General features: G+C 51.1%; 1 protein-coding gene across 6 annotated transcripts in view; it reads right to left on the minus strand.

Annotated features, from left to right (window-relative positions):
* Positions 1 to 1238: 1238 nt before the first annotated feature.
* CHCHD3 (coiled-coil-helix-coiled-coil-helix domain containing 3) overlaps positions 1239 to 25444 on the minus strand; it is a 282325-nt gene continuing 258119 nt past the window's right edge. For 2 of the 6 annotated variants that reach the window (XR_011387457.1, XR_011387456.1), the window contains 2 exons: positions 13467 to 17197; positions 1239 to 1924 (listed from right to left, as the gene is read on the minus strand). Coding sequence is in view for 4 of the 6 variants with exons in the window: in XM_008258130.3 (XP_008256352.1) it covers positions 1901 to 1924; positions 13467 to 13602 (160 nt within the window). In the remaining 2 variants the exon portion in view is untranslated. The remainder of the gene's footprint in view (positions 1925 to 13466; positions 17198 to 25444) is intronic. The other 4 variants (XM_008258130.3, XM_008258129.3, XM_070071323.1 and 1 more) reach the window with 2 other exon arrangements.

Consider the following 25444-nt stretch of genomic DNA (forward strand, 5'->3'; position numbering starts at 1 on the left):
GATCTAACCAGCTCCACACACCCCACTCTCCAGAGCTGTGTTTCCCTGCCAGCGGCAAGACTGGCAGTCTGGGATATGCCAAGTTCTTGGCTCTAAATTCCCAAACAAAACAGTATAGGAGGGAATTTGTGAGTTAGATGATTTGCAAACACTACAGCAAGTCACCGTGTAAACATTCGTTTTTGTGTACCTATTATTTCTCTCCGACAGTTACCTGGCTGCCACGCTGACAGTGCCAAAGTGTGCTGCTCCCGGTGATTCTTCCATTCACACTGAAATGAACGCAGCTTCTTGTATATCATGAAAAACAAACACACACCCCAAAAAGCCATCATTAAACGGTGATCAGAGTATCTCAGTAATTACGGTAGGAGGGTCTCCACTCTCGCTGAGAATCAACATTGGGTCTACAGGTGTGTTCTCAAGTGTACACAAAGCTGTCATTTGGATGGAGCCAGCTCGGGAACTAGCATGAATCGGAAGCCACAGTCACGTCCCAGGACAAGCTCCTGCCGACTGTACCGGGCATGCCCCACCCCAAACATCAGCTCCCCGAATAACCACACAGACCCCCAGCTTCGCTTGCTGGGTCTGACCCAGCGCATGTGGCGAGCAGCTCGACCCCTCACCGTCAGCTTACAGACGGGCACCTGCCATCTGCTTAAGAAGCGCGTGGCGGCTTGGTTTAGTCCCATTGCTGCTACGCGTGGCGCGAGGATCTGCACACAAATGCATCTCGTTTCACATCCTGTATTCCTAATCCTTTTGCTAAATTCTCTCCTCTGTAACCAAATAAACATCCTACATGACCGAAGACGTGGAGGTGACACCAGGGACAGCACCGGCGTTTGCTGGTCCCCGGAAGGAGCTCCTCATTCAGACCCAGGCCTGAAGCACCAGTCAGGAGCCTCAGCATGGGAAGTTTGAATGACAACGGAAAGGGGGGCAAACCCTGAAGGTTGGTTTTTTCTTAGCCTTGCGGGGTCACAGGGTCCTAACCGAGGTTATCAAATCTTGCCGGTGCCTCAGGCAGGATGACTCGGCCAACTCAGGGGATCTGGAGATCCTGCAGAAGTTCAGCGACCCGAGACACAGCCTGCCCGAGGTTCTGCGAGGTGCCTTGGAGCTCTGCAGGGGAAAGGTACAGCACGAAGGCAGATGAGTACCGGTAGGAACCGTCTCAGTTCCCAGAAGCACAACCACCTGCCCCAGAGGAAGGAATGCACGAGGCCTCGAGGTACAATGCCGCTCTTTGTCAGAAAATATATTTATTATTGATAGCGAGTGAAGCGGAGATGTCAGTACTCACGGCAGAAGTCAAGGTTGCTTTCATATTGATAAAAACGCCTGACTTCACTTGCAATCATAAACATTATTCCAGTAAAAGAGGTACATTTTCTCTCCTTTTTGTCTTTTTACTTGCATGATCACAATAATAAGTTAAAATGAAATCGCTCTTACACAATCAACGAAGAAGAGAGAGAGGGAGGGAGAACCCAGGTGCCACAGCCTAGACAACCCCGCTGGGCAGGGCCGCGGGGCTCAAGCTCCCCTCTCTCCGCTCTGGGAGCCGAGGCCCAGCAGTGAGGGGACACAGTTTAGGGCTGGTAGAAATTGAAGAGAAAGTACAAAAAGGGGGAGAAGGCCGCTGGGGTCTTTTATTCATCATAAATGGGGTTCATGGACACTGCGCGGTGTCCTGGGATGACTGGTCCAGGATCTCAGCCTTGGCTTTTTCAATTGGTGCTGATCCGAGACGTGACATGATTCTGTTGACTTGACTTTCCGGGACTTCTCTTCGGGGTCTTCTGTTTAAGTGGGTTATTTTGTTACTAGGAAAAAAAAAATGTTCCGCCTCTGGAATTAATGTTGCGGGGGTTCCGTGCGTTCTGAGAGGTGACTATCCCCCCTTCTGCAGCACGCTCTGCAAGAGAAAGGACAAGGGTCACCACCCCAAGGAGACAACTGTTCAGGACTGTTCATGTCCCTTCCCAAACGTCTGCTTCAAACACATAAACAACAGGGCAACCCAGGCTCAGAAGGACACCACCCTGCGTAAGCACCAGTGCTTTATCAGGTCTAATGCCCCAGAGAAACCTCCACGCCGCCGTGCAAGCTGCAAAACCTATGGATGCATGTGGTGGTGCCGGGTGCTGGTGGTGCCGGGAGTAGGGCTGGTGGCCACCGACTGGGAAAATACTGCTGAGGCAGTGTGGGGGCCGGGGGTGGGTGGGAGGAGAGGGACTCTCTCCCAGACACGGCTCCCTCTGGGCAGCACACAGATGTCCGATGCACGCACAGCCAGCATCTAGCTCCAACAGCAGAGATCGTTCCTGTGTTGATTTTTATGGGTGGAGCTGAGCGGTGGTAGATAGGAAGGATTCTTTTTTTTTTTTCCTAAAAAGATATTCTACTTAATTTGAAAAGCAAAATGAGAGAGAGAGAGAGAGAGAGAGAGAGAGAGAGAGAATGAATGAATGAATGAATGAATCTTCCATCCATGGTTCATTCCCCAGATGGCTGCAACAGCCAGGCTGGGCCAGGCCAAAGCCAGGAGCCAGGAGCCTCTTCCGCGTCTCCTCTGCTGCCTTCCCAAAGCTCAGCAGCAGCAGGGTGGATTGCACCTTAAGCAGCTGGGACTCGAACCAGCAGCCACAGTGGGGAGGGGGTGCTGGCGCCGCAGGGGGCGGCTTGATCTGTGCTACAGTGCCGGCCCCAGGAAGGATTCATAATTTTGAGCTCAAAACCCTCTATAACCAGCTGAGGCTGGGGGCTAAAAACTATGTTCTAGTGGGGAGAGGGGGGATGCAGAAAGAAGAAGAGAGAGAAATCTCCCATCTGCTGGTTCATTGTCCAGATGCCTGCAAGTACCAGGGCAGGGCCAGGCAGAAGCCAGGAACCAGGAGCTTCCTGCTGGTCTCCCACGTGGGTGCCAGGAACCCATGTACTTAGGCCATCACCACTGCCTCCCAGGTGCGTTATGCGGGCGTTCAAAGTGGTGACTCAGCCTTCTGCGCTACGATGCTCTCCCCACTTGGAAATCTTTGAGAAAAGCGACGCTTTGCCCTGTGGTTTCTCAGAAGAGGTCAAGGTTGTCTGGAGGTCATCTGCACACTCCCCCCCCCTTCCTCTAGGCCTCCCTCAGCTCTCCAGCCACCCACACACCTGGCTCTTCGCTGAGCTCCTCCTAGGTGACCACTGCACTTGGATGTCAGGGGGAGAATCCAACACAGGCACACCCATGGAAAACTACAGAGTGACACTGCGTAAGAACTCGGTAAGCTTTATTTATTTTCTGAATGTATGGGAAAATTATTTGACTAAATCAGTAACAGGGGGCTGGCGCTGCGGCATAGTGGGTAAAGCTGGTTTGAGTCCCTGCTGCTCCACTTCTGATCCAGCTCCCTGCTAGTGCCCCCGGGAAAGTAGTGGAAGATGGTCCAAGTGCTTGGGCCCCTGCACCCATGAGGGAGACCGGTAAGAAGCTCCTGGCTCCTGGCTTTGGATTGGCCCAGCTCTGGCTGCTGTGGCCATTTGGGGAGTAAATGAACCAGTGGAAGGAATCTCTCTCTCCCTTTCTCTGCTTCTGTTTTCTAAATAAATAAATCTTAAAAAAAATTAAATCACACACACAGCCTAAATTCCAAAGGAGCTCAAGAATGCCCAGGACAAGGTAGCAGCTCCTTCCTCCCACTTCCAGGTTCTTGCGGCCCCAGCAGAGAAGGTAGGGGTGGTTCCGCCTGCACAGCGTGTCTGAGGCAGTGACGGGAAGTGTCCCAGAGGTCTCGCACTGCGGAGAGGATGTGCACGGGGAACTGGGATGGACGGAGAGGGTGAGCGCAGGGGCAAGCATTCACACAGGTGGGAACCAGCCCGGCACGGGAGGGGACAGAGGAGAGAGAGGCCTCAGTGGACGGAGAGGCATGGGTTCAGGACGCTGCGCGAGAAAAAAGCATCAAAAGGACCCAGAACGGTGCCCAAAGAAACACGGGAAGCTGTCAAATCCCATGGGGGAGGCTGACCTGCCATCCTAGGCACAGCGCATGCAGCAGGAGATAGGGGAGGCGGGGGGACTGGGGAGGAGTGGGCTAGAGACCAAGCGAGGGTGGGAACGAGAAACAGAGGCGGGAAGAGCGAAGGGGGACTCAAGGCGCGGGTGGACCCATCAGAGACAGTGACAGACACAGGGGAGTCAGTGGCAGGGCCCAGCCGGGCAGTGAGCACCATGACTTGAAGTTCGGGTGTTGGGAGACGTCCTGGACGGAAATGTCTGGGAGGAAGCAGCAGCCTTGGGAAGAGATAGCGAAGGTCTCTAGGGGTGAAGAGTTAGATTGAGGAGCGAGTGACAAGGACTGGCGTGAATGGGGCAGGACAGAGCCCGGGGAGGGACACGTGAGAGCGCTGAGTCGCAGAAGCTGGGGGCAGGCTGATCGCCCTGAAGCCCCGGCGCTCGCCGGCTTCTCAGCAGTCTGTGTCCACAGGGCACGCAGCCACAGGGCACTCAGCGCACAAGCTGCCTTAGACACCAGCAGAAGTGGTCACCAACGAGAAGGGCCCATCCGCACAGGACGTCACTCAGAGACGCTGCACGGGTCTGGGGCACACAGGAGACAGCAGGCCAAGCGGGAGGCTCCCTGTTATCGGATCAGCCACCTGAGTGCTGTGTTTGTGGGGAGTGGAATGCTGGCCACCTACCGGGCCAGGGTGTCACCGAGTCCCATTGGTCGCCCCTGCCCGGTGGCCTGCTCGGTGTGAAAGCCTCTCCAGTCACACGGGCGGGAGCTCTATAAATCCCCACGGTATACACAACTTGGCCACAACATCCCTAATGAAATACAGACTGGGAGCTGGTACCACACCGATCTACATGGAGCGCGTCCAGGGGCATTTCGCGACTGAAGCAAAGGAGCCGGTTGCGTGCTGACGTCACTTGGCTGCTCTTGTATTTGAGGAGTCGCCCACTCCCTACCTTCTTCAACCCACTGATGGAACCTTAAGGTGCTATCTGCCTGGTCAAGAGCCCACGGCCGTGCCTCTGCCTGTCACATGGGTCTTGGCGCCCTAAGGACAGCCGTGTGACAATGTACCTCTCTTTGCAAATGGTGCCCCACAACATGGTCAAAGGCAATAGTTGAGTGTGTGTTTTTATTTATTTTATTGATTTTTCAGAGCCTAGGGCTTCTTTTACCCCTTCTTTTCTGTTCTCTGCAACCCCAATCAAACACGGATGGGTATGTTTTAAGACAAATCCCATGATGCTGAGTACATTAGATTCGCTTTCTCAGGAGCAGTGGGCCAGGCTAACGTAAAGGCAGCCGCAGAATATGTGAAACAGATGTGAAATGTACAAGCTCCCCCCCCCTCCCCCGCCTCAACCACATCCAGGGACATCCTGCTCCGTGCGTGACAGCTGCAACCTCACAGACACTGCAGCGCTGCGGCCGATTCACGCGTGGCTCCGAGGGGCCGTGAGAGCTGCAGGGGCAGCCCGGAAACCTGCTGTCAAACCGCACCCAAGGGTGTCAGGGGGCCACAAACCCGCCTCGCTTCTGCCAGGGACCTTAGTGAATACAATGGCAGGTTGGTAAACCGGCGAAGCGTGTCGCGTGATGATGGCACGGCAGCCTTGCCAGGAAACCGGCTCCAACCCAGGCCCTGGGAGGGGCTGGGCTCTTCGGCTCCCCCCACACGGGGTCCCTGCTCTGAGGAGCTGCTGTCGGGCTGAATTTCAACGCTGCGTAAACTCAGCACTGCATAAATTAACATAGGAAATCCCAGGAGGAGGAGGGAGAAGCTTTGCTAACACTTGATCTGCATGCAGGGCAGGGGATTCCTGCCTCTGCTCATCACTGGCGGATCTGGGCCTGTGGGGAGGCCTTTCGTAAGCAGCAAGGTGGGGGCTCAGGGGTGGGGAGCACCCGAGGAGAGACGGGCCCAGCGCTCCAGCATGGGCACTGCGCTTCTCCCTAGTCTCATCTCCTTCAGGTGCCAGCCACTGCGGCGCCACGGACAGCTTGCACCGTCAGCCGAAACTGGGGCCTCTGCGACTTGTGTCACTGCCACTTCTTATTAAAATGGTCCTACTGCTTTCCTCAAGTATTTTTTTAAAGACTTATTTGAAAGGCAGAGTTACAGAGACAGAGGGAGAGCAGGATGGGGGAGAGAGAGAGAGGGAGAGGCAGTGGCGGGGGGGGGGGGGGGGGAGGTATCACTCTCCCATCCGCTGGTTCACTCCTCAAATGGATGCAATGGCCAGGGCTGGGTCAAGCGAAAGCCAGGAGTCTAGAACTCCATCCGGGTCTCTCACATGGGTGCAGGGACCCAAGTACTTGGGGTCATCTTCCACTGCCTTCCCAGGTGCATTAGCAGGGAGCTGGAATGGAAGCGGAGCAGCTGGGACTTGAACTGGTGCACATATGGGACGGAGGCATCAGAGGCTGCAGCTTAACCTGCATGCCACCCCCACCCCCACCCCCTCCAGTGACTTCAGAACGGCAGCTCTCCTGGAAGGCTGGACTGGTCTTTCGTAGCACTGTGCCAGCCGCTGGCGGCCTCAATGCAATCACCAGACGTTGTGGCGACTGTGGGCTCTTCAGCAGTCATCGTGAGGATCAGTACCCCCGCTGTTAGTTAAAGAAGCCTCCACTCGAAGGCCCTGTCTCTGGGTGAGCTCATGCAGCTCCCCAGGAATTCAGACCTCGGCCGGCAGGGAACAGGCATGGGCGGGCAGGCCACCTCCCTGTGGGGAAGTTCAAAGGCAAGCACACTCTGGGACACCCACCGTGCCCAGGGTTCTACTCAGGAGAGGCAGGAACAGGGGCAGGCAGAGGAGGCTGGAGCTGTGAGGGGGAAACAGCCCGTCGGAGATGACTGTCAAGTGAGGCAGGAGGAAGGGCGGCCCATGAATCCAGAGAGGGCTTGGCCTGTGCAGCGCCTGGTGCCCCCACGACCCCAGAACTGGGCAGCGGCCTTCTGCTTCCATTTTCTGTCTCTCCCCCCTGCAAGGGCTGCCCTCTGTTCTTCCTGCTTTGCAGGAAACACACGCATGACTTTTTCCTCCTCCCTGAGTCTTGTTGTATATCTTCCATGATAAACGCTCTGTGCAGTATTCAAATTAAGTTACAAGTAATTAACCGCTGATACAATTTGCTGCAATAACAGACAACACAGAAACATACTGCAGCTCCACTTCTTGAAGCATGAGCACCAGGAAAGAAATACTTATTAAGAAAAATGAAAATTTATTACCATGGCAATATTTCTTCTATCAAACTCAGATTTAAAGAGAGAGAGAGAGAGAGAGAGAATGAGAATATCATAGAGCAAACTATTACTCCCAGAAAGTAGTTTAGAAAAGGATCCCTCGGAAGAGGAAGACTGGGATACTTGGCATCCAGTTTGCTTTGCCGTGACTCCAAATTCAAAGGCAGCCCCGGAGAAGGATGGGGAATCTCTTACGAAGCTCCCATGTGTCACCCTGTGCACCTGCAGCCCGGCCGGGAGATTCATAAATGTCGTTAGGTGCTGATGATGAAGCAGCAGCCTTCGTACACAATACAAACATGCCCCCACAGGCCTTCCCAGAGAGCTGAGCGTCTTGGTGCTCTCTGAGGGTCGGGGGAGGGGCAGGGGGACTGGGAGCGAGCGGCAGAGCTGGGGAGGGTTGCTCACACCTGTGAGCTAAGCAGGGAACCCTGTCACCCTGGCCCAGTGCCTCTTCCCTCCCACCAGGCCATGTGGCGCCAGGTGTGGCTCTGCATCCGGATCATCCAGTTTCCAGAGCCACAAGCTGGGGGCGGAGGGGGGTGGCGTGGTTTTTTTTTTTTTTTTTCTTTCCAGGTTATCATCCAGTTTGTTCCTCAGGCCAAGGATGCACTCCCATAGCTGGCCTCATCGGGCCTCCACGGGATGGCTCGGACCAGTAGGTAGTGATGGCTTCTCATCCCCAGAAAGGGGGACAGCAAAGACCAGCCTGGCCCCTGAAAGGCCATCGGGCTCCTGCCCGGCCGTCCTCAGGCTCCTGCGCACAGAGGCCCCTAGGAGCATGGAGAGGGTTGACACGCTCAGCCCCACCTCCAACCTCCACAGATAGAACCTCCAGGAATGGGGTCGGACCCTGCACGTCAAACAAACTCCCCGGGTGATTCTGACGTCCACGTGCATCCACGATCTGACAGTCTAGGGAAGGGACCTGGTTTGGAGTCAAGCGTGGGCTATTTGGTGTGGCCTCGGCCCCGTTTACCGTCACTGAACTCTCTGGTGCCAGTTTTGCAAGGGAAACGATGAGCATCTGTAAGGTCCTTTTTAGCTCTGCTGCTCACTTATTAAAAGTTGCATACAGCACGGGAGTCATCTGAAAACAGTGACGACACAGCTTGGCACTAGCTTTCTCGTCCAAGAACTCTGATTTCTAAGCAACAGCTCCTACTACATCTCCAGCACCTCTTAGTGCTCACCATTACAGGACGATACCTGAATCCTGCCCTAACGCACATCCAGGCTTTGGGGGAGATGGAATAGACTGTCCTTAAGGTCGACAGAGGGGCCGGCGCCGTGGCGCGCTAGGTTAATCCTCCGCCTGCGGCACCGGCATCCCATATGGGCGCCGGGTTCTAGTCCCAGTTGCTCCTCTTCCAGTCCAGCTCTCTGCTGCGGCCTGGAAAGGCAGTGGAGGATGGTCCAAGTGCTTGGACGCCTGAGACCAGGAGGAAGCACCTGGCTCCTGGCTTCAGATCGGCACGGCGCCGGCCATGGCGGCCATTTGGGGAGTGAACCAATGGAAGGAAGACCTTTCTCTCTCTCTCTCTGTCTATAACTCTATCTGTCAAATAAATAAATAAATAAATGAGGTCGACAGAAACTCATCCATGGCCAATTCTTCCAGGTACACTCATCGTGAGGACATCACTCATATTTGGGAAATGAGGGAACTGGAGTGTGTTAGCCTTGGGACAGAGAAACGTCACATTGGCCATGGCCACCTTTGTCACCATCCTGAGCTCACGCTCCTCACCACTGCCAGGTTCATTCCTTCCTTCTTTGCTTTTCTTTTTGTAGAAGGTTTATTTATTTGAAAGGCAGAGTGACAGAGAGAAAGACACACACACACACACACATACACACACGCACACACAGAGATATCTTTCACTTGCTGGTTCACTCCCCAAATGGCTACAAAAGCTGGGGCTGGACCAGGCTGAAGCCAAGAGCCTGGAACTCCATCCAATTCTCCCGCATGGATGGCAGGGATCCATGCATGTGGGCCATCTTCGGCTACTTTCCCAGGCACATCAGCAGGGCGCTGGGTAGGAAGCAGAGCAGTGGAACGCACACCCGTGCTCCTATGGACAGGGTGCTGGCCTCGCAGGTGGCGGCTTAACCTGCTGTGCTACCACTCTGGCCCCCAGGGACTTCTTGCTATCTGCACCCAGGCAGGCAGGAAGCACACAGGTCTAAGCGGGGAGGCTGCTTCACTCCCCAGGTGTGCTCACCTTGGTCCCTCCTTAAGCTGAGCTCTCAGCCGGCACTGGGTTAAACCTGTGCCGTGGCTCACAGCCTCCTGATTGCCCCAATGCATGACCATCTGTGTCCCCTGGGCATCTGCCAAGGCCGGCCTCTGTTCTGGTCCTCGCATGTCCATGGTTCTTCTGGTCTACACATCCCTCACTACCTGCAGCCTGCACTTGCCGGAATGAGCAGCATCATGGCGGGATGGCAGGAGCCCCGGGCTGGCGGGAGGCACCCCGTATTTCCTAACGGGGTTTATTAGCCGGCAGCCCACGTTCTGCCAGGCACGGCGGAGATAACTGCTTTTTCACTTCACTGACTTTACAGAAACTGTGAAACTGTTCCCAAGTTCATTCCCTGGCCTTGGCTTCCCCAGGGCTGTCAGCAGTGTGAACTCAAAGGGAGAGTGTGGAGCCGTGGGAGGCCAGGCAGCAGGCAGACCAGTCAGTCACAAGTGCAGCTCTGCCCGAGTGGGCGTTTGAGGCTGGCGGGGAAATCTGAGCAAAGCACAGACTGGAGGTCCTGCTGCCTCCGGAGTGTGCCCATGCTCACTGCCTCCGGCTCCCAGGGACAGAGGAGGCTCAGTCTTGGGGCCACAGAGCAGCAAGGCCCTCAGCGTCACCGGGTTCAAGCTTTCAATTTGTCAAAGAAGAAAACCAGAGCCCAGGTCACCATGACCGGATGAGGGTGGCAGCACCGGCTTTTTCCATCAGCCGCATGTTCCCTGCAGGGAACATGACAGAACATTCTGGAAGAATCCAGTCAAGCTTTCTGTCCCTTCCTGTTTAATAGCAGCACTTGCGGGGGAAACGCTGAAGTGCTCAGAGTCACTGCCCCCAAAAAGCAGCCAGATCCCACAGGGCAATAGTGGGGTGGGGAGTGGGGAGTAGTTGGAGTGTGTATGGGGGGAGGTGTCCAGGGGGCAGAGACCCTGCAGATCTGGAAACAAGCCCTTCCCCCCCAACTCAGGTGCAGTAAGACAGAATGGGAACCTCCCACCCCAGGTGCAGCAGACTTTTCATGGTAAGAAGAGGTGATCCCATCGTGGGGAGCTTAAAAAAGTCCTAAGGCTGAGCAGATATGAGAGATTACAAAAGACATGGACGTCTGTATCAATTTCTGCTCTTCGTTTTTAAATGCTTTATCTCACAGAGCTGGCCGGCAGCTCTTAAGCCTTAGAAATAATAATTAGAGCAATTTAATGTCTCTTTATCCTTATGAAGAACACGTAACTTAATATACTGGAAATAATAGTCTCAATGTTTCATGTCAACCCATGAGGAATTGTTTAAGAAGAGCCGGAGACTGATGAGCCTAAGTGGATGAATAAGAAGAAAGGGAAAGTTAGGCTGAGGGACATCCGGAGACCTTCCTATCAGTGAGGTGCGTTCGTCTGCAGGACAGTGCCCGCGGCAGCAGTGGACGCTCCGCTTACGGGCCGTGGGAGCGGAGCGGCCTTGGTGACTGGGACTGTCCCTCGTCAGAAAGGCACCCCAGGACATCATTGGGGACTCGTCTAGCCTGTTCTCTGGGTCTGACCGGAAGCCTGAGAAGAGGAGGTGGCCCTCCAGGAAAAGCCAAGATGGGCAGTGAAGGCCACGTAACTGCCTAGTCTCTTCTACCAAGGGGGCAGAGTTGGGGGGCACGAGGTCAGATGAACTCCACACGCAGCAAGGGGGCAATGTGGCATGGGAGGACCGCAAGTGGCTGTTTCGCGAGCCATGCCGGTGTGATCTTCCAGGGGGCAGCGCTCACCTGCCCCTCCGATCCCGGGCCCCACCATCCCACGCCCGTCTGAGACCTTGAGACTCCACGGCGGCTTCCCCAGCGCTCTCTCCCTGGCAGGCATCTGCCTCTCCCGTTCCCTCACTGCACTGCTCCTCTGACCGTGAACGGCGGGTGTCCCCTTCCACCCACACCCACCGCCACACCAGACACCACTTAGTCTACGTTGACACTGTGCTTTGTTTTGCTTTGATGACAAGGTGCATCTCGGTCTGGCTGTTAAATTCACTGCCACGACTCTCCTGAGTTTCCATGCTCTCAACTGTGAAATGGTAAAAGTAAAACCACCTCTTATTTACATCTCAGGTTGTCATAAGAAACAGGTAAGAGAGCGGGTGTGAAATGACCTTGAAATCTTAAGAACTGCAGAAAAATAAAGCACTGCTGTTTCTTGGTTCTTGCTCATTTCAATGTCGCCTGTCTTAGGATTGAGGTTTTGTGGACTCATGTTTTTAATATTTCCTTGTATGACACATTTCCTAATAACTGAATTTAAGAGCTGGGAAAACAAATACCCCACATACACTAGCCAAAATTTACTGAGAAATTACTGGGGAGGGAGGGGGAGGAAGGAGGGTGATTTGGAATCATTTGCAATCATTTGATGCTTCTGGCTGATCTGTTTAGTTTCGGTATAAAGGAATGCAGCTCAGGAAGGAAGGTAAAAAATAAATGCTTTATATAAATGCAATCATCCCAGCATTCCCATTAAACCCAGAGAACAAGGCTCTAATGCACCACCTAACACTGACTTTGTCACAAGTTACCTTTATCTTATTCTGGAAATGCATGCCACCGGCCAACCTCACCAGGCTATGTGAAAATAATGCAACACACCCTATGCAGGCGGGATGGGCTCAATACTCCAAATCACACTGGGGAAACAGGCACGTACGGCAGACACCAGCGGTGGACCGCCCTATGTCACGGCCTTCTTCTTTCTACTGGTTCACTACTCAGTCCCGCCTCAATAAGGCGCTGCTATTAAGTGAGGAAAAGCCCACGGTTATGGGTATTAACGTGGAGAGTTGAGGCCGATCAAAAGCTGCTTGACAAATAAAACACACTCACTTTCCATTAACAACGTTACTTCTCTGAAAGGCCTATAAAGAAAAGAATCCCTGACGTACTACTGAGAGTTATCCAAGTGCTGATGCAAGTGAGGACAGAAAAAAAGCCATGGGCCAGGAGGCCTTTTAAAAAATAACGCAAACTTTTCATCAATCCTGAGGGTGTTTTTCCCCCCGCTAGTGTCACTGCTATTTTTTTGGTATCCAGACAATACCACTCCTCCCACCAGATGGTTATGAGGTGTTAGGAATTTACACTGAGTGGCGTGATTACAACTACAGCGGATTAGAGTGCATAAAGGCTCGCTCTGTGACTTAGATGCTGGGTTGAGTGGGGTTAGGAGGTCAATGCTAGGGAGTTTGTCGGCAGAGAGAAGCAAGGTTTCCAGCCATTTCCATCCGACGGTTACAGCAGTTAAAGGCCAGGCAATTACGTGACCTACCGGAATGGGGACAATTTGCTTTAGGGTTTATCACTAGTTTTCTGAAGTGCATAAATTAGAGAAAATGCAAATCCTGGGAACATTCTATTGTTCTGATATGGAGGGTGAAGAGAAGAACGTGGCTATGGCGTAGCAAAGCAATGGGAATTCTCGCCCAAATCCTGTTTCTGTCGTCCCTTTTCCTGGACAACTGAGAGGACTTCTAACAAGGGGTGCCATGATTGCATGGTGATCGGATGGTGCATTGCATTCCCTGTTTTTTAAGACCAGCTGCCCTGTAAGTAGACCTGCTGTTCATGGGCCCAAAGCTGTAGGCCTCTTAATTTATAGCCTTCCTCTCTGCTGGCTTTGAATACTGGCTTGCAAGTATGAGGCAATGCCCTCGAGAACACAATTAGTTGAGGACGAATGTGCAGGGCGAGTGGGGAGAAGTGTCAGTTTAAGAGTCTCTTTGTTGCACAAGTGAGCTAGCTGAACACGAGGAGAATGCGCGTGGCAGCTCTGACCCAGCCAGCTCAGGACCGCCATTCTTGATGAGGACCACCTGAGTTTACCCAGCCTTTCCCCACACACATTAGCCCAGGGCATCCTCCCCTGTGCCCTGAGCCGCTGGGCTTTCCACTCCACCGGAGCCCAGCCAGCCCCCGGCTGGCACACTCACCTGTTTGGCATGATTCACACAGTGCATGTACTGGTTGGCCAGAGCAGAGCAGCTGAGGGTCTGGTGGGTGTTCTGGCGGTAACACTGGAGAATCCTCGCCTGCAGGTCAGCACACACTGGATGATACTCGTACCGCCTAAGGACAAAGACAGGGACCACTGAGACACGTGGCCTCCACTCAGGATACACGGAGTTACAGAATACAGCAAATGTTAAAGAACATCTCAATGTGGCCAAGTGCAGAAAAAGATTCAATCATTTTCCTTAGAACTTTAAGGAAAGATATTCAAATTATTCCCATGATAAAAAACGTATACAAGGTAAATGAATTCTATGAAATGAGCTCCATCAACACAAGTCTCCCTGGGATGCTAGAACCTTCGCTTTTAAATCCACACCCAAACCTATGAATGGCGCCAGGACTCTTCGGCCTGGTCATCTGAGCCAGCAACGTGCAAGCTGTAACTTCTCTCTTCCATCTGCAGGTGCAGCTTTCAAATAAGATACAAGGTCAACAGACCCGGTTCCTCCCAAACAGGTCCCTGCCGCCTCTTTACCCGTCACTCCCCAGCCAGAGGTAGGGCCAGACCCTCAAGCCAGAAGTCTCCCCAAAGAAACATCAATTTGAGTGGACGGTCACGTTCCCAGTCGGCACACTGCTGCAGCCTGGAAAAGTACGTTCAGGGTGGAGCCTTCTCTTCGTGTCTGCTCAGGCCGCTCTGGCCCACAAACGCTTAGCAGGCCTCTAAGCCTGGGAAACACCGACCCATATTTCAACACCACGCTCCAGCCTAACCTGTGTATAGATTCCATTAGCTCTTCCCTCCCTGCGAGGGTCTACCATACCCTTTTGGGTGACCCCACGGATCCCGTATTAACTTCTCTCGGCAAACACATAACCCCAAGCACACTGCTGTCCAGCAGAATTCGCTAGCCTATGTAAGAAGGACCCTGTCTTCTTTCCTTTGTGTCCTAAGCCCTTAGATATGGATCCTCCCCACACAAGTCAGACAATAAATGTGTTGAATGAATACAAATGAGTGGCAAGAAAACATTTTAAAATTCCCAGAGTTAAAAATTTTGCCAATTGTACTTAAAAATCTCAGATTTTTAGATTGCTCTCAGTGAATATGATATTCCAAAGATAAATGGTTCCATAATGCTTATAATGTCCACTTGAAAAATCACAATAGCAACATAAACCAAATCAATTAGACAAGGGAAAAAAATTTCTTTGCTAAAATGGCAGGGGAACTTGGCTTATAAGGACCAAATACACACAGAGAAAACACATGCTATCCTTTTTCATCTAGGAATTCATATTTGTTAAAAATTAGTTTTTTAATGCAAGAATCTTCCTTCTTATCAGTTCTTTTTCTGAAATTTAAATTTGTTATTTCCATAGTAATCTTGAAATAGCATTCTTTTCCATTTAATGGGTTCTAGGAAAGCCCTGGAGAACCTGGGCAACTATTTCCCATCAATAAGGAAACCCTTGGGTGACGATTTGTCTCCTCATTACTTTTATCCAACACACTAAGCTAATGTATATTTTGCGAGAATAGAAATGCAAAGTAAGATACCAGTCCCTGAGGGAATTTACTTCCTACTACCCTCAGAAAGCAGAATACGGGGAGGGGCCGGGGAATAGTCCTACAAATTTTACCTAACATTGCCTTTACTTTTTCATTCATTACCTTACCACTTTGTCAAATACCTAAGGAGAGAATTTAAATCCAAGCCCAGGAGTTTCAATTCTTTTTAAGATTTCCAAGTTCAGATATCTGGGACTTTTTCTGGCCACAGATTTCCCTAATCCCCTCTGATGAACATCAGCATTTAAAAGGAGCCAGCTGTGCTGCGAGGGGATCGGGCACACTTAGCACTAACTGACTGATTATAGCCGGGCCTGCACCTGGATAAATACTGAATAAAATATGATTAAGCATCAGGTGAGTGGAACCCAGCAAACACATGACTAATGACTCTAATGGCTCACAGGAAAGCAGGGTGACATCTACTCCAGTGCTGACAATTGATTGTGTTTCTGAGGCATCTTTGATTTAAAAGCAGGGGAAGGAGGTGGGGGGACGCACAGGGCAGGAGATTGGAACAAACCTGATCAGATAGGAGGAAAAGCTTGTAAGAATGAGCCCCCACCCACGTGCTGCACATCAGAAAGAAGACAGCATTTTTTTCTTTTTTTTTCAAAAAGACTTTTCATAATGAAATAATTTTGTTTCATGCTACAGACTCCTTCGAAAAAGGAAATTTAAGTTGTACGTAAGCATCTACCCTGAGATGAGCTATTAGCATGCAAGTTAAAGTCCATGAGTTATTTATGATTTGATATGTGTCAAAATATACTTTTATCACCACAAATCAATACCATTCACTTCCAGGGCCCTTGATTTCTTGCCTGGCAGTCTGGGGGGTGGGGTGGGGTGTGCTCTGTGTGTGTGTGTGTGTATACACGCGCCTGCATGTGAGACCACTTGAAATCCTTTCTGCACACATTTCAACCTGCATTGTTGATTAGATGCAGAGCAGGGCAACGGCGGTGGAGATCAGCTCCTGGAGTAGACTCTGGTACATTCTTCTTGGATTAATCTGTTAAGGGCCAAGCTCTGCCTCTGTATTGATCTGTGATGCGTGTTATGCTGCCCTAATGCACGGTTCTCACTTTGGGAAAATGCTAAACGAGATTACCGGCTAACATTAGGAGGCCATAAAGCACAAGCCATGGCACTTCCCATCCAGGAAAAGGGTTTCAAAGACATTTCCAGGATGCATTATGATAAAGCCGCCGCACAGGCGTGGAGTCAGCAATTGACTTCTATTGACTGCTTTCCTTTCTGCTGATGGACAAGTCACTGTTGGGGGAAAATAACAAGAGGCAGAATCTCAAGATACCTACAAAGGAAAACTAAATCTCTAGCTGCAAAGGACGTTTCAACGATGCAATTTCAATGTGTGTAAGGAAGATTCTAGAAGGCAATGGTGAATGACAATGTTAAGAGAATGGTGAAATGTACAGATCTGGAGAACCCCGAACAATAGTGGACAACAGAGAAGATGTAATAGTTATCCCAAAACCTGTTTAGCCAAAACGCACTGGTGGAATCGAGCTGACCTTTGAAAATACATATTTATCGAAAACAATTAAGAAAAAAAAACGAGTTTTGTGGTCACTTGAAATGACAGGGGACTTTCAAGGGTCTCACCACGGGTACATCTATCTTTAGATTTATTTTATTTGTTTGAACCACAGAGTTAGAGAGAGAGAGGAAGAGACAAAGAGATCTTCCATCTGTTGGTCCACTCCCCAGATGGCTTCAGCAGCCAGGGCTGGACCAGGCAGAAGCCAGGAGCTCAGCAGCTTCAGCCAGATCTCCCACACAGGTGCAAGGACCCCAAGTACTTGCGTTGTCTACAGCTGCTTTCCCAGCTGCATTAGTATGGACTGGATTGCAAGCAGAACAGCCGAGACTTCAACCAGTGCCCAAACGGGATGCCGGTGTTGTGGACAGCGGCTTCACCTTCTGTGCCACGACCCCGGCTTTGCTCTCTTGCTCGCTTGCTCTCTTGCTTTTGCTCTCGGTTCCTTCTTCTTCCAAGCTCTAGGAGCTCTGCCCTCTGCGGGAGCCCTTCCACCCCCTCACAGCGGCATTTGGGGCCAGGCAAGCTGCTGACAGCCTGTGAAGGCAACATCGGAGTCCCAAAGATTCGACCTGAGAACAGAATCAAAAGAAGTGCTCCTTGCAGGGATTCTGTAGCTGGGACAGCATTTCTGTTCTTTTGTCTAATGCTAGTATTTGCTTAAAAAGCATGGAAGCAAATACAGCCAAGCCTTTTTCTCACTGGCCTGAAAAATGTCTTTGGAAAAAGAGAAGGACACAAACACACATTTAGGCTGTGTCTACTGGTTCAATGCTTCAGCTAACATGGTGATACACAGAAATGATTACTACCATTTCTGCTGATTTCCTTTGGAGACATTTTTATAAATTCCATTAACTGGTCAAAGAGAAGTGAACATATTCTTGATGAAAATGAAGGTGACTTCAGCAGTGTTCAGAACTCACCTCTTAAGGCCCCCAGATAGACCACCCTGGGTTATCTGCTATACAGCCTTCTGTGGACTGACTGCTGCCTGTCCTACTTCCGCAACTTAGAAACATCTTTGATGTGGGTCTGAGCTTTACATTTCAAGGAAGCTACTGCCCCATCTCCTTAGCTCTGCTAATAGAAATGGCCAGGACACTTAGGTAACCTCAAAGAAGAGGAAAACTGGGAGACAGTCACACCACTGTCCACTCGGGGGGGCAGGGAAGCCAGGTAATAAGAAGTCGTCCACAGCTATGGTCCCTAACGCTCTTGGGGTCACAAAACTTGTTCATCGTGACTCCAGGCACATGCACAAAAGGATCCTCTCCTTGTATTCAGGCCTGAATTCCTGGAGAGTCCACAGGTCCTCTGATGCAACACCAGACGGGACGGGGGGGGGGGGGGGTGCCCTTGATTATACGTATGGCTGCTCCTAGAAAAAACTGTGGCTTGACGCTGCATCCTATGTGAGATCGGGCAGCCTCACAACAAGGAATGTGCTGAAAGCAGGCACGGAACCCAGTCATGGAGTCAGCTCTTTGAACATCATTCCTGTGGTGCAATCCGAAGTTCCGATTTTATCCTGTACTAAACTTTTCATTCAGTGGGAAGCCCAGGAGCCAGGATTTCTGCTGTCCTTTTGTAAACACACACACACACACACACACATACACAACCAAAGCTACTACTATATGCACACTGCCAGAATTAAAAAAAAAAATTTAAAAATCCACTCATTCTCTGGTATAATAAGGTTATTGTAAAATGAAATGCAAAAGAGGAAATTATGCATTCATCATGTAATTTTTCGCATTTTCCATTGTACGTAAAGTTACAATATCCTACTACTCAGAATAAAATGTAAACAGCCTCTTTCTATGACAACAAGATCTGAGCGAGAACAATTTCAAGCTCTTGTGACGTTCTTAGTAACTGATAACCGTTTTCCTAATAATGTTCCTATTGAATTTCTGCAGTCACACTTTGGAGGCCAAACATCGCCGGAAGTTGCCTGCTTTCTTCCTCTCTATTGGTTTTCACATTTACTTCCTGATATAATTTCCTAAAACATAAACACAGAGCCCCCTCCCTCCAACTCCCAGATTCCTACTCCTGGCATGACAAATGTTACTTATATTGCACTGTCTGTCATTGCAATGCGAAAAATGACAAGAGGCCTTGGAGGCTACCAGAGAAGGGGACAGTGACCTTGGCTACACCTGATTCAGCCCCTAGTTCAGTGACCCAGTCACACTGAGAGCAGAGCATCACGCATCACGAGTGTCTATCACCCAAGGAACAGACTTCACTTGGCTGTTCTCAAAGTCAGTGTTGGCTGATGTACGACACAGGGTAAGGACTTCTACCCTGGAAAACCAAGGCTCGAGGGAGCAGCACCTACTGAAAACACTTTAATTCCAATCTACTCTGGAAAAAGATGCTAAGGCCACAACTCAGTAATCTGGACCCACAGCGGGAGGCTGGCCTACAGGGAGGGAGGGGGAGGAACTACCTGAAGAGTTCAGGACACTGAGAAAAAGTGGGAAAACCCTACACTGAAAAAAAAGTGGGATCTCAGGCCACCTGTATGACTAACACAAGCCACACAGCCCTGTTCACACATAGCTACTGTTCTTACGGCACCTGGCCTGACATGTCCTCAGCCTGAGTATAAAAACCCCTAAATATAGGGTGAATAAAAAACTTCTGGTTTTGCAATATGTGTTCTCTTATTCAATACTATTGGGTACTTGAAATTGATGGCAGCAGGGGAACAAGCCAGGGGGCACGGGTGTCCTGGTGACAGCTGTGGGGCTGGGGTGCAGCACACAGCAATGCACTCGGATACCACGGGACACCCGGGTGCCTGGTTTCTTTTCCGGAGGCCACAGTTCTCACTACTGCTTGCACCCTGCCGGCTGCACCACGCCCTCCCTCAGTGCAGTCCTGCTGCCATGGGCTCAACAGGTGCAGCTGAAGTGCTGGACAGCGCCTACTCCCTGTGGGGGGCCTTGGCTTAGGAAAACAGGGCATTTTCTACCACTTCTCCAAAAAATACGGGCCTCCACAGTGTTGTTTCATAAACAATTTCTTAAAATCAGGAGGCATTGAGAGGCTAACAGTGACTTAGGATCAGTAGAAAATTTTTTCTTTAGAAAGTTCCCCCAAGTAACAGTGCCTTTCATTGACAAGAAATTAGTAATTTATTCAGACAAAAACATCTGTGAAGTCTGGCAGAAAAAACAACCCATTGGCTCAATTTTGCCTTCTACCATACCATGGAATTTTTGACTTATATTTGGGCCTGTACATCATAATTTCTATTCCTAAAAAGAGAGGTAACATGGTTTTTATTTTCATAAAGTATACTTGGAAGAGGCAACAAAAATATGCAGAGTTTGAGGACACAGAACATATCTAGTGCCGATATTAGCTCAACCTGGAAGAACTGTAAATCAACTTCTGGATCACACTTAGGACAACCAAGTACAAAAGAGTTGTTATCTCCTCAAATTCCCAAAGTTTTCCCATCACTCAAAACTCTACAGCTGCCCTCCTGTCCTCTAGAGAGGGCTGAGCCCTCCCTGCCTCCATGTGTGTGTTAGCAAGGCTGCAATCTCTTTACTGCTTAGTGCTGTTACTGTAGTAAGAACGGGCACTGGCAGGATGCTGGGCAGCAGCATGACCTCCATGTACAAAGCAGGAATAAGATAAAATCAGAGGCCACAGAAGTGGCCCTGGGTTACAAGATCTGAAGTCCTGGGAGGAGTATTCTCCCTCCTTTCAATAGACTTACAGGATATAGACTGAAGAGATGTTAGGGCCAAACATTTGCTTTTTAATCTCCAAAGGGTATATCAATGTGTGAATGAGGCCAAGTGATAATAATACACATCAAAACGTTTTGATTTGAATATCTCAATCAGGTTTCAGAGCCAAATAAGGCTTTATTGCTGTTATTGTTATTTTTAAAGAAAAACATGGTATCTACTGTCCTGATTTTATAAAGCAATTTTAATTAGACAACTTAGAAAATGTTAAATGTGAGCATATACAATGCATCGACTTTAGATTTCTTTTCCTTAAGTGCCTGTATCTATATATTATATTTAACTTATGCCAACACAAGCTCAAGACTATTTTATGCCCCAGGTTCTGTGAGTTAGTTCCTTTCCTCCAGGCTGCTATTTTGGAATGCTCACCAAAGCTGGTGTATGAATGGGAAGTATGAGGACTGGTTGGTCTGTCCGTTCATTCATCCATCCATCTACTCAAGTGTGTGATTCTACTCAAGGAACAAGTGTGATTAAGTCACAGACGTTTATTAAACATCATCCTGAGCCATTTGCTCTGACGGCGCTAGGTCAGCCGTGCGTGGTCTTTGCTGATAGCCAACTCCTGGTGCGGAGGGGCGTACGGAAGGCCTTCTCACAGGATCAATAGGTAATTGTGTTGGAAGTGTTGTGCCGGGTACAGAGGTCTGCTTTTAGCTGTGACCCAAACTGAATGACAAAAGTGAGGACTGGCCTCAAGATTTCTGGACGTAACTTTCAAGCCAGCAGGGAGATCTGTCCGGTGTATCTAGACTATAGGAACAGACAGAGAGATGGGGAGGAGACGTCTCCTTTGATCCCGGGTCACGGATACCTACACACCCTGGTGACCACAGCTTCCAGACTCTCCAGCTCTCTGCCACCAAAGTTCAGTGTTTGCGTTCACAACACTAACACAAGTTCGGTTTGCGCAGGTGGGAGCAGCTGGGTATAGCTGGAGTTTCTTAAGTTCTCTGAGTCAACTAGGGAATTCACAAGGGAATAATCAGAAGCCAGGAGCCAAGCTTCAGCCCTGCAAGCAATGCAGGGGTGTGTGTGGGGCGAGTCCCCAGCTGCAGGGGGGCTCTGGTGACATGCGTCAAAGGGTGCCACTCTTGCTCTCTGTCTTTACTGTCTTCTCTACTGCGACTGGCATGTGTAACCACTCTACTGCTTTATTGCTTGGTATGTTGCAGAGGAAACTGGGTAAATGGGTCCTGGAAAGAGCTGGGAATAGACGAAAGAGGTAAAAAGATACTGGGAAGGGGCTGGCACTGTAGCATAGAGTGTAAAGCTGCAGCCTGCAGTGCTGGCATCCCACATGGACACTGGTTCGAGTCCCAGCTGCTCCACTTCCAATCCAGCTCTCTGCTAATGGCCTGGCAAAGCAACAGAGGATGGCCCAAGTTCTTGGGCCCCTGCACCCATGTGGGAGACCCAGAAGAAGCTCCTGGCTTCAGATTGGCCCAGCCCTAGCTGTTGTGGCCATTTGAGGAGTTAATCAGTGGATAGAGGATCTCTCTCTCTCTGTCTCTGTCTCTGTCTCTCCCTCTCTCTGTAACTCTGCCTTTCAAACAAAACAAAATAAAGTAAAATATATCTGCAAGTTCTAGGCTAGGGCACTACAGCAAACGATGACATGTGACTTCAAACATACCTTCAATTCCAAATTCTTCCAGGGGACATCACTCCCTTTGCAGAAATCCCCTCACATTCAGGGAAGGGGAATGAGAAACAGCCAACAGGGGTGTCCCCAGAAAGGCAAAGGGGCAGGGCACCATACCCATACCCAGTAGTCTACTAGGGTTTCAGACAATGCATGTTTGTAGCGAACCTAAGACCTTTCACGAAAATGGATCAAAACACCAAATCTAACCCCCAGAGGTATTAATCTTTTCCTACCTGGTGAAATTGCTACTTCATAGAGGTTATCATATCACTGTCATCAGTGAAGTCTAACTACCGTAGTGGCATAGAGTCATGGAGTCTTCCTGCCGAATACTGTGGAAGCAGCATCCCGTGTAGAAATGCAGTTGGGCACACGCATTCATGTGAAGCTCCTATTTTTAGGTGCTGAGAAGTTTTCAGAAAGAATTACCCTTTGGGATGATTTTTTTTTTATGCCTGCTCTCTGCTGAGGGGTGACTCGTGGGGTGAGAAGTTTGGTGAAATTCCATCTCAGTGGTCCAAGCGTAAAAATACATTCCAGTACCCCTTCCTGTTTCCTGCTGTGATCAAATTGAAGAGGGTGCTTTTAATACCACGATGTCAAGAACAGCTTAATTTAAAAATTCCCAAACTTCACATATCTCAGTGAGGACTGTGACATATTCAAAAAAACTAGGTTAAGACCAAAATTTCAGTCTGTAGTGAGACAGCCACGCTACATTACATTACGCGATACTCTTTTTTTACATTACACTTGAAAAGCAAGATTCAAATTCCAGATACACATCGGAAGAAGTGTGTCTGGCTCCCTTAACGGAAAGAATTGCAAATCTATTTATTTTAGTGACAAGCAAAGGGAGAAGCGGATCCATGCCAATTTGCCCTTTAAGTATCACAGAGCTGAAAATGAGGGCTCTGGGGAGGGGCAGGTGGGAGGGGGGTGGGGTTCTGCCTCCTGGCTGTGTTCCACCTCTCTGATAACTCAGTGTGGAGAGTGCTTAGGCACTGCCACCGCAGGAGGGAAGCCCCAAAACATGCTGCGGGCCACGCTGGCAAACGTCCGCGGGCGCGAGTCCGCCCGGTGGAAAGAATGCCGTGTGAGCGTCTCAGCCGTGGCCACTGTGCGCTGGGACCGGAGGCACTGCGGATGCTCCATTCACCGCCTCGAGCAGCTTCTCACCTCCTGGAGGGGAGAGGCGCATTCGCGAGGGCCACAGGTGACACAGGCAGCAGAAACATCATGAAAACAGTCCAGGCACGAAGTGCCGCACCTGCTCAGAGCAGGGCGTGGCCACCTCTCCGCTGGATAGTCTGGGGGAGTTCCATGGAAGAGAGGGCTCGGGATTTAAAGAGATCCTGAATGACGACAAGCAGGACAGGAAGAGGCAGGGAGGACATGCGGGAGGACGCATGTGGGCTGCAGTCCAGGCTCGGTCAAGCCCGGCCCGCGCAGGGCCCTAGGGCTGCACAACAGGCTGGAAGAGGGGAGGGTCTGGGTACCGGAAGCAGCTCTCCTGAAGGAGAATGAAGTGACAGTGCGTCACCCCAGGAAGCTTGACCTGGCATGAATCAACTGGGCTGGCGCTAGTCAGCTGTGCTGGCTGGGCAGCTGGAGGGCAGGGCCCAGCCGCCAAGACAAAACAGGCTGATGAAGGGAACAGTCCGGAGAGAAAGGAAGGGTGGGGAGGCCAGAAAGGGCAGAGTGTCAGTCAGGAGTGGAAGTGACCCTCTCCCCACTCCCACCTTCCCCCCCCCCCGCATGTGCGCACACACGTGCGCGCACACACACACACGTGCGCGCACACACACACACACACACGCACGGGGGAGCCATCTAACCTGTGGAGCTGGAGCTCAGCATGAGGCCAGGGCTATGGCCACAGCTCAAAACCAGCTGCAAGACCGGAAGGGCAGCTGAGCCCTTGGGGAAGGGAGATGGGCCGTGGGAGAACCAGGCACGGAGCAACGCAGCATTCGCGAGTCTGGGGAGCAAGAGTGTCAGGGCACAGGAGACAATCAAGGCAAAGGGAGAGTAAAGAAAGGCTGTGGCCAGGGATCCCCTGCCACCCAGACGAAGAATTTGCATACAGTGCCTGAGGCAGAGGCCAGACGGCAGGACACTGCTAAAGAAGAGAACAGGCCGTGAAGAAACAGGCAGTGGGATGCGGTCCCCTCAGTGCCCCTTAGTGTGGGGACCACACTAAGGACTGGACTAAGTTACTGGAATTAAGACTTATTCTATGCATCTGCTCTCCCACAATATGGCGCTGGGAGAGGAGCAAACAGCTTCTACCCAGCTGCCTCTTGCCAACTTGAGTGATGACCTCCAGGAGCTGATCCTGCTCCTGATTGGAGGAGAGCAGCGTACTCGGCGTGTGGGCAGCCGAGTTGGGATTGGCGGAAGAGGACTATAAAGGAGGAGAGAGACGGCATGCACCAGGAACATCTAAGGGGAACATCTATCTGAAGGAACACCTGTGCAGCCCCCGAGAGAGCCGGCCGGCGGTGTGCCGCTCCCCCGCGGAAGTGGGGAAAGTGGCCAGGGGGAACCGCCTTTCCACGGAGGTGGAAGGGTCGGTAGCCAACCCGGGAAGAACCAGCAGCAAACCCGGGGAGGGCCGAGCAGACGAAAGAACAGCGCAGGGTCCTGTGTCGTTCCTCCACGAAGAGGAGGAGCGACACTTAGTGAGTGCCCACTGGGTGTCAGGGGCTGTGGGGATGTGGGAGAGCCCACCACGCCATCAGAGCTGCTCTGGTCATGGTAAGATGTGGCAGGGAGGGGTGACATCTGGCTGGGATGACTGGGAACAGCTTTAGATGAGATGATAGAACTTCAGTAGGTTCTGCCAGAATGGGACGGGTGTAGGCAGTGACTGTGAGTAAGACAGGAGTAAGACATCCCAGACAGCCAGGGGAAGGAAGGGGCAGGAAGAGGGGAGACAGGAGAGAGGAAAAAGCTGCCGCTGGGGGCGGGGGCGGCCTAACGGACTGCACAGCTGCTTCGTTTTTGTTTGTTTGTTTGTTTGTTTGGCCAGGCAGAGTTAGACAGTGAGAGAGACAGAGAGAAAGGTCTTCCTTTTTTGCCGTTGGTTCACCCCCCAAATGGCCGCTACAGTTGGCGCGCTGTGCCAATCTGAAGTCAGGAGCCAGGTGCGTCTCCTGGTCTCCCATGGGGTGCAGGGCCCAAGCACTTGGGCCATCCTCCACTGCCCTCCCGGGCCACAGCAGAGAGCTGGACTGGAAGAGGAGCAGCCGGGACAGAATCTGGCGCCCCAACTGGGACTAGAACCCGGGGTGCCGGCGCCGCAGGCGGAGGATTAGCCTAGTGAGCCGCGGCACTGGCCAGCCGCTTCGTTTTTTAAGACTCAAATGAAATCTGTATTAAAAATT

The sequence above is a fragment of the Oryctolagus cuniculus genome, chromosome 3, assembly GCF_964237555.1.
Source record: "Oryctolagus cuniculus chromosome 3, mOryCun1.1, whole genome shotgun sequence".
Taxonomy (NCBI): Eukaryota; Metazoa; Chordata; class Mammalia; order Lagomorpha; family Leporidae; genus Oryctolagus; species Oryctolagus cuniculus.